The 9438-nt window shown below is 47.5% G+C and overlaps 1 protein-coding gene across 8 annotated transcripts in view; it reads left to right on the top strand.

Moving 5' to 3' along the window:
• Positions 1-4929: 4929 nt before the first annotated feature.
• NFE2L1 (NFE2 like bZIP transcription factor 1) overlaps positions 4930-9438 on the top strand; it is a 165477-nt gene continuing 160968 nt past the window's right edge. For 2 of the 8 annotated variants that reach the window (XM_078645568.1, XM_078645563.1), the window contains exons 1-2: positions 4930-5067; positions 8072-9127. In XM_078645568.1, coding sequence (XP_078501694.1) covers positions 8615-9127 — 513 coding nt within the window. In that variant the 5' untranslated portion in view covers positions 4930-5067; positions 8072-8614. Of the gene's footprint in view, positions 5349-8071; positions 9128-9438 lie in introns of all 8 variants that reach the window. The other 6 variants (XM_078645567.1, XM_078645564.1, XM_078645570.1 and 3 more) reach the window with 5 other exon arrangements.

Genomic DNA, 9438 nt, shown 5'->3' with positions numbered 1-9438 from the left:
ATTTGTGATCTTGTAGCTGATTTCTTTCTGGATAAGGTCGACAAAATTCATGCCACCTTTAAAAACAGCAATGATCTCTTATGCAACCAAGGGGATGTAAGAGACGCTTCTACAAAGAAATCTCATCTTACTTGTTTTAAAACACCTGAAAGACAGGAACTATTATTTATTGTCAACAGCATACAATCTGGCTCTCCCTGTGACGCGTGCCCACCGGCTTGGTGTAAAGGAGTCATGGAGAGCACATTAATTGACTACATTAGTCACATGGTGACTCTGTCTTTTCAGGAATGTCACGTACTCGAGGTGTGGAAAACAGCTCAGGTCATTCCTCTAAAAAAGAAAGCCAATATTCATATCTCTCAACTCCAAAACCTCCGCCCCATCTCCCTTCTTCCCTTCTGTTCAAAAATCGTGGAAAAGGTAGCTAACAGACAGCTCATGGAATATCTTGAGGAGGAAGACCTCCTCCATCCCTCACAATCGGGATTTAGAACTGGCTACTCAACAGAGTCGGCCGTTTTCTTTTCCACTGAGTGCCTCAGACAGATAGTGGATGAAGGTGAGACAGCAGCGTTGGTTTTATTATACCTGAGTGCAGCCTTTGACACCGTGCTGCACACAACGCTGCTGTCTCGTCTCTCTGAGATGGGGGTGGCAGGATCAGCGTATGCTTGGCTACGATTTATTGGAGTGGAATAAGATACGTTGAACCTTCCATCAGAAATGAGTCTGTATTGGCATTCGTATGAGGGTACACCTATATTCTAATTATGGTATGTTATAATCCCGATTGGTTTATGTATACATGTACATATGGATATATACAAACTTTGGATCCTCTCTCTTGTTTATATGTATATGACTTTCATTCACCTATCCACGGGGATTAACGCTCAATTTTACATGATCTAAAACATGGTCTCATCTGAGCCTCCTTCTCTTAATAAATCAATGAGAATTAATTGTTGGGACCATGAGCAGTAGAGAACTACACAATTAATAGGTGACTCTCATATACACATTTTTCCACTGAAAACTAAAATCGATACTTGTCTTCCTACATAAACGTGCATAAAGTTTTTATTGGTTTTCCCTGAAAAAGCGTGATCACGAGCGAATCTCGCGTGATCTAGATCTCATTGAGCACTTTACATTGAGGGAAATAGGAATTTGCCCAATCCAAGATGGCGGACGCGTGTCTACGCGAGACCGCGCAAGGCATTACAAGTGCTTCCCTGTGACTAAACGGCAAGAATGCATGGGCTGAGATACGGCGGCAGCTTCTCCACCGTCCGGTAAGGTTTTGGGTCGCTTAAACAGCAGGGGATAGAAAGCGTTTTCCGCAGCTCGTGGTTGTTGTGAGAGACACACTGAGCATGCTGAAAAAATTGCCCTCGAGTCTTGGGATTCATTACTCATGCCTAAACCGGGTGGAGTGTTTGCAGAGCGTCCTTTTAATAACTTGCAGGGCCCTCTAGTTACATCGTTGCAATATATAGAGATATGCATTTTTGCAATTTGCCTAATGAGTGCACTTTCCCTATCGTTTCTAGCATTTCGAAGGGGAGGAGTGAATAATCGACTTCTGGCGATTTTTCTACCTTTTTAAATAACAACCGTGTTCCATCCGGCTGGTAGGAGCACCTATGGCCAATTGAGGGTAATTATCAGGAGGTCAATTGTGTGACATACAGAGTAGACACAGGCTAAATGCTTGGGTTAACTACATTGGTGCGGATTTTATGTTTTTTACAGTTGTGAAGACGTGTGGGTCCATTTGCAGTGGTTTTGATACATATGACGCCCTGATGAAATTGCCTAAAAGTCAAAAGGCAATGAAACATGTTGGCAAGTAAAAGTATGAGTGGTTAAATAGGTGATAACCACATCTACTTTTTTCTTTTTATTCTTCCATACACAACACAAGAAACTGAATAAAATTGTACTGTCTGTGTTGTGTTATGAGTGTTTTAATGTTTTGATTGACACTTTAGAGGTCACTTTTTTGCTTTATGTTCACTGCACCTTTCTCACAAATCTTTTGTGTATCTGGACACTATTTTCTGTTCTGAGCTTGATGGTACCGATGATGACAACAGGGCTGTCCTGGCGAGTACCAGTCAGGTCCCCGTTTGGTGGTGCGCCCGTGAGGTGCCATCTCGCTCTTGCACACTTTTTTTCGGTTTAGCACTATATATGTTGGACACGAGATTAAGTGTGGTATGAGTGGTCTCACAACTGCATTTTATTTGTGAATGAGAATCAGGCATTTGTTGAATATAGCACTACCCTCAGGTATTTCGGCTACCCCATTTAATATTTAAGAAGGGGAGTAAGGTCTGCAAACAAAAAGCAACATACGAAATATCCTACATAAGGGTGTAATTTTCACATGTGCTTTCATAGTCTAGGTCTTGTTGTGTAGTAGTTGCATATTGAGTGGAGGGCGACCTATTGACTAGCTTTACCCTCTAAAGCTCCTCCTTGTTTTTGACTACGATCCTTTTTGGCCAATAGAAGTTTTCAGATACACTGCCCACCCTTCAAATCTTCCCTCCGGAAGGTGAGCCATGGGGTCCCTCAGGGCTCAAGCTTGAGCCCTACCCTGTTCAATATCTATATGGAACCCCTGGCTCACGTGGTGGAGGCATTTGGGGTGGGCATTGTTAGCTATGCCGATGACACCCAGCTGATGTTTAAGCTCTCGCCCGACCGCAGAGAAGACGCCACCAACTTTTCGAACTGTTTGTCTGCAGTGGCAGTATGGATGAACAATAACTGCCTGCGCCTTAATGGCGAAAAAAACAGAACTATTGATAGTTGGGAGAGCAGCATCAGCATGGTCTCGCATGTGGTGGCCCATTGAATTGGGGAGTCCCCCCCTTCCCGCGGATTCGGTAAGAAACCTCGGTGTAATGCTGGACTCAGACCTTTCCTACAAGGCCCATGTTAGTAGGGTGTCCGGAAGGTGCTTTGGTATATTGAGGGTTCTTCGGAAGGTTTTGGATCTCCTCCCTACCGGAGCCAGAAAAACCATTGTCCATGCTCTGGTCACTCCGCACCTTGACTATGGGAACGCCCTGCTGATAGGGCTGAGTCAGAAAGGCCTTCACCAACTTCAGTGCGTACAGAATGCTGCCGCACGCCTTGTGCTTGGGCTTTCGCGCAGAGCTTCTGGGAAGACCGCTCTGGCCAAGCTCCACTGGCTTCCAGTTAGGGAGCGGATTAAATTTAAAGCTCTTTGTTATGCGCACCGCATCGCACAGGGCAAGGGCCCCGATTACCTAAAGAACCTCCTTACTGCACATCGCCCCATTCGGAATTTAAGATCGTCCGGCGCGATGTTTTTTAAACTTCCCCGTATCATCAGGGCCAGGATGGGTGGCCGTTCCTTTAGGTACCTGGCCTCTAAACAGTGGAACAAACTCCCGCTTCATCTTCGAATGGAACCATCCGAATTAAGATTCCGGGGGAAACTTTAAACGTTTCTGTTCCCTACCATGTAAACCCTCCCTAGGGCTTATTAACATCTGCCTCTCGAAATTTATCAGCAGTTGGCGCGGGGACACACTGTTCTTGTGTAGCCAGGCGCTTTACAAATGGCTTATTATTATTATTATTTCAGGTGCTTTACAGTACTTTAAAGATGTTTTTGTTGCTCAAATTTAATTTAATGTATGCTTGATTTTGCTCGCGGAAATGTGTCACTCATTGTCATTGAAATGTCACTCATAATCACACTGAAATTATGAAAATGTCACGCATAGCAATATGAAACCTTGGCATCTATGAGTAACCCTACGAATATCGGGCTATACTTTTTTTGCAGTATATTCCGCAAACTCTAACAGGAGGTATTTAAGTGCTTTGTATGAGCTTCGTTACAGAACAAAAGGACACATTAACTTTTTAGGCACTGGGAGATTAAGTGATGTGCCCAGAATCACAGGATGTTGAGCCGATACTTGAACCTGGTTCTATAGCTCAAAGTTGGCAGCTCTGACCGTAGTACCACATCTAAATGCGAATACGTATTACAAATCCTTGAATGTTTTACTCATTATATTTCTTGTTTCACAACTGCTGTATCTAATTGATTAGCAATGGCACCCCAGAGCTCAAGCGCGCACGTGGCCGAACTCCGGTTTTATGAAATCGAAAACACATTGCGCATACACACAAAATAGCATATAAAATAAATCACGGCGCATGCGCTGTACAACTGTGTTGCTTTCTTCGTTATTCTTTCCTATCAGCAGGGACATTTCCAAAGGCTGGAAACTCCCCGTTTCAAGATGGCGATCTTGCAATGCGCCCACGCTGCCTTTGTCCTTTGAGCTCACAGTGCTTGTTAGGGGATTTCCCGCACGTTGTCAGCCTTATGACGCCATTCACCCAGATCTTTCCAGAACGCGGTTGGACTCCGGTCCAACGCATGCGCACACAAAAGCAGGTTTGTGGGCGTAGCCCCATTTGTTTCTGCAAGTCACTGTGGGAGGCGCTTAAGGAGTCCCGAAAGGCCGGACACTAAGTTTCGTCTTTATTTATTTACTTATATCAGCTGTGCTATGGATACATTTATAACGCGGACCACCTGGTGTCCGCGACGAGTAGTAGGCTTACCCAGCACATCCTCCGTTTCGCTAGGCCCTATCTTCTGTTATAACGGTAGTAAATGCCATTGGCTGAGCTCATCAGGAGACGGCTGGCGCACAGTTTTGGTTGGACAACATCTTCGTCAATCTGCGCCACTGCAGACCTGCGAGGGTGGGCGCCCGCTCTAATCTGCAAAGTGACTGGAGGTTATTGCTGTCACTTTGTGTTGGTTTAGTCGCCGCAGAGCTCCGATTGGTTAGTGGTTGTGTCGTTTGGCGTAGTTTCGGTCTAGGATGTGACATGATTGGTGCAAGGCCGTGCCCCAACTATGTTGCCCCGGTGATGCGGAAGTGTCGACTGTTCGCTCTGTGCGTTTGTTTGTGCGGCGGCGTCACTGACAGGACGGAAGCCGGGGCGGGGCCGGCCGTCAGCGGCTGCAGGGCACGGAGCCGAAGTGGGGCTAGAGGGGTGAGGGTCTGAGACAACTGGAGACGGATGGCACGGATTTTTGGTGTGTGTGAGTGCATAGACAGGAGATAGTGGTGAAGATGGAGGTCAACCATGTGGAGCTCATTGAAGGTTGCCGCCCTCCTAATCTTTGGCGAGGAGGATGATCTGTGTTAGGAAGCCATGAGCAGTTGGTGGTAATAACTGGGAGTAGAGATGGACGCCGGCTGTGTGCAAAGGGAGGGCTGTGGAGAAGTGAAAGGAGCTGCAAGGTGGAAACGGGAAGTGGATGAGTTTAGGTGGTAAGTGTGACTTTCACATGGGAGAGGTACGTCGAAACGCAGTGAGTGGGACACTAGAAGACGTATATGGTCTAACACGTCTCGGAGGAATTGGAAATGTTGGTTGTGGAAAAGGGTACGTGTTGGGGGGGGGGGGGGAAGGAGTAAAACAGCCCTGAGTCAAGTTCCATCTTAAACTGGGCATATTCGCTTGTCCCTTTCATACCTAACCAGCCCTTCTTTTCAGTACCATCCATTGTCCACGTTCACCCTTGCGAGGCCCTAGAGAAACTTGACTTGTGTTTATGGGTTGGGTAGGGTTAGAGCTGACGTGGAACGTCCGAAAATGAAGTTCTTTATGGCAAAGTCAAGCTCTAAGAACAGATGATCAATAAATGAGAGCTGAGGCGTTTGACTCCTAGTTTATTTTATTATAATTCATGGGATCTAGTTAGTGTGTACCTTTCTGTGTGGAAGTTGACGGTGTGTACTTTGAGGCACAGTGTATTGTAGTTGACTTGGCCTCGTTGTCCTGTAGTTTTTGCAATTTGAAATTTGCGCCAGTATGCTTTGTAATTGATGGATCCTGGTTTGTTAGCGCCTTGTAGTAAATAGGGCCTGGCTTGTTTGGCGCACTGTATTGTAGTTGACAGGATCTGGTTTGTTTGACCCACAAAGTGTTAAAGTCAACCGGGACTGGCTTGTTTGTCCAACAGTGTTTTGTGGTCAGCTGGGTCTGGTTAGATTATTCTGCAGTGCGTTATTGACAGGATCTTATCAGTTTGCATCACAATATGTTGTAGTTCACAGGTCCTGAGTTCAGGCACAGTGCGATGAATTTGATGGGGTGTGGGTCAAGGTATGGTATGGTTATGTGGGTACAGCACAGTGTGGTGTAATTTATAGTGTCTTGTTTGGTTGAGGCACATTGCAGCATACTTGACGGCGTGTGGTTGGCTTCAGACTGTGTCGTAATTGATAGGGTCGATTGGGTTTTTAGGCACAGTGCAGTGTAGTTTATGGGGTCTGGTTGGGTTCAGCACCATGTGTTGTAGTTCATGGGTAGTCTGGGGGGGTTCAGGCACCATGTGTTTTAGTTGACCGCTCTGTACAAACAATTGGTTCAGTAATTCTTTTATGTTGACATTTCACTGATAGTGCTGTGCTATACACATGCTGTTTGATTGAATGACAAAATAACGTTGTCTACAGGTCCTGGTTTGTTTGCTGCACACTCTGTTGTGGTCAACAGGGTTTTGGTTGTTTGTCCCAAAGTGCATTGTAGTCAATTGGTGTTTGGTTAGTCTGCTGCAGTGTGTTTTACAGGATCTGGTCAGTTTGTGGCACAGTATGTAGTTGACAGGGCCTGAGTTTAGACAACAGTGCTGTGTAGTTGACAAGTATAGTTGGCTTCAGGTGTAGTATGTTGTACTTGACAGGGGCTGTTTGGGTTCAGGCACAGTGCAGTATAAATAAAGGGTAGTCTAATTGGGTTCAAGCACAGCGTGCTGTTGACGGGTAACCTGGTTGGGTTCAAGCACTGTGCAGTATCGTCGATGGGTAGTCTAGTTGATTTATGGCTCAGTGTGGTGTAGATGACGGTCCGTCTAGTTGGGTTCAGGACAATGCAGTTTAACAGGGTAGTCCACTTGAGTTCGGGCTCAGTGTGGTTGATGGGCGGGTTGAGTTCAGGCCCAGTGTGTTGTAGTTGATTGGTAGGCTGGTTGGGTTCAGGCACAGTCGGAAGCTAACAGATAGTCTGATTGGTTTCAGGCAGTTCGTTGTGGTTGGGGTGGGTAATTTGTAGTTGTTGGATTCTGGTTTGTGGGACGTTGCTTTGGTTCAACAATTGGCGACAGTGGTTTGTAGTTGATGAGTACTTGCGTTGCCGGGGTGCTGTTAGTTTGAGGTACAGTGCATTTTCTAGTTGAGGGGGGTCTGGTTAGTTTGACCCCTTGTGCGTTTCTGGTTGACTTGAGGCGCAGTGGCTTGTGGTTGCTAGTGTCTGGGTAGCTCGAGGCACAGTGTATTGTGACCCGCAGGGTCTGGATTCTTGAGATACAATTTATTATAGCTGACGAGGCTGGTTAGTGGCACTGTGGATTGTGTCGAGATCTAGTTTGTGGCAGTGTGTTGTTGATGAGTTTTGGTTAGTTTCTGGCAGCTTGTTTTCATTGGCGAGCTCTAGTTGGTTTGGAGTGTGGTGATGTTGGTGGGGTTAGGTTAAAGGAGTAGCGTGCTTTAATATTTAAAGGGGGTAGGCACTGGATTGTACTTCACAACGTTTAGTTTGTGGTACAGTATATTGTTGACAAGGTCACGTTGTACTTACTATATTTAAGGTCCGGTTTGATACTTATTGTATTGTAGATATGACCTGCTTCTTTTTAGCACCAGTGTGTTGCAGTTGACGGGTTTGGTTTCGTTTGAGAAATAGTGGTGTGTACAGTGAGTATTGGGGAATAACAGGAGCGTACTTGTTTTTATTGTATAGCTACTACTGACTATCAAGAACTGAGATGATGCTATTTCTGGTGACACTTGAAGTTTAAGTGCCCCTGTGTGTTACATATTGATGTAGCAGAAGTTGTGTGGCACATGGCGTTTTTAAGTGTGAGGCTAAATATAGTGTAATATGGCACTCGGGATGCATGCTTTGCACTAGTGTTGAGTTTGGGTTCAGGGCCTGTTAAGTGTATTGGTTTGTCTATTTACTGGGCTTTCGTGTCGTTTTTCCTTGTTAGATATACATTGTAAACGAAAGCCTGACTGGAAGGGACCGTTGCGCCGGCGGCTGCCATTAGACCAGAGCTCGAGTGCCGGGAGTGTTGACGGAAGTTGCTGGAACGAACTTTGGGCCGCGGATGAGTCACGTGTGGGAGAGTGGAGCCTCCCCTGAAATAGATTCGCCGTCCCCGGGGAGCGGCAAGAGTCAGAACAGCTGAGCACGCGGCACCGGAGAGCACCGTCCACACTCCAGGGACTGACCCCGAGGATCGAAGGAAGTCAGCACCCGCCCCGAGGACAGCAGACAAAGGGAGCACGCGTCTGGAGGGAGCCGGGCAGGCCGGGCCGGTGAGCACGAGGGGACAAAGGGAGCGCTCGCTGGCGCCGAACCCGGGAACTTACGCACTGACTGCCTAGGGCCTTTCCAGGCGTGGGGGTCCTTATCTGAAGCTCTGTCTGACAAACCCGAAAGCCCACCTGCACCTGCTGGACTCTAAAGCTGGTCAGCGTATGTGTTTTTTAGTCTGTTTTATTGCCTTTTGGGTTGGTTTTGCTCAGAAATGCTGTCTCTGAAGAAGTATTTCACAGAAGGCCTCATCCAATTCACCATCCTACTGAGCTTGATTGGCGTGCGTGTGGACGTGGACAGCTACCTGAACCCCCGGCTGCCCCACCTGCGAGAGATCATCCTGGGCCCCAGCTCGGCGTACACCCAGACTCAGTTCCACAACCTCCGCAACACCTTGCAGGGCTATGACGTCCACCCCAAGAGTGTGGACCTGGACAGCTTCTTCACCACCCGCCGCCTCCTCAGCCAGGTGAGAGCCCTGGACCGGCTGCAGGTCCCCAGCGCAGAGGTGGATGCCTGGCTGGTGCACAGGGAGCCCGAAAGCTCCGTGTCCAGTGCCCAGCCCAACCCACCCATCACCATCGACAGTGTCGGCGGGCTGCAGGAGGTCGGTAACCTTGAATCCACGGTGAGGGCCGAAGGCGTGCCCGAGCAAGACTATGGGGAAGAAGAGGAAGACCAGGGAGCGGTGGCGCCCCCCAGCAACGACGACCTGACAAAAGAGGTAGGTGCCTATCTTGCATCCTACCCTTCTGGATCTCTTAAATCTGATCTCCGCTTTATCCCTCCAACTCTCCCCCCAACTCTTCCCCCACCCCCTTGTTTGTTTTTCTTATACTGAAACCAAATACCGGCTTGCGTTTGTTGGGAGGTGCATGCCCGGACAGAAACCTTTTCAGACGCTCTGAGATGGGACTGTTTAGGTTGACGAGCATAGATCTATTTCTGGGGCGACCTTGCATCACCCGTCTACCCAAGTCTGTTGCTGGAAGATATTAGCCACATTTGGTAACTGATACCTAACCCCGTGTCACA

The sequence above is a fragment of the Lissotriton helveticus genome, chromosome 5_1, assembly GCF_964261635.1.
Source record: "Lissotriton helveticus chromosome 5_1, aLisHel1.1, whole genome shotgun sequence".
Lineage (NCBI taxonomy): Eukaryota > Metazoa > Chordata > Amphibia > Caudata > Salamandridae > Lissotriton > Lissotriton helveticus.
This window is presented reverse-complemented; position numbering and strand designations above follow the sequence as displayed.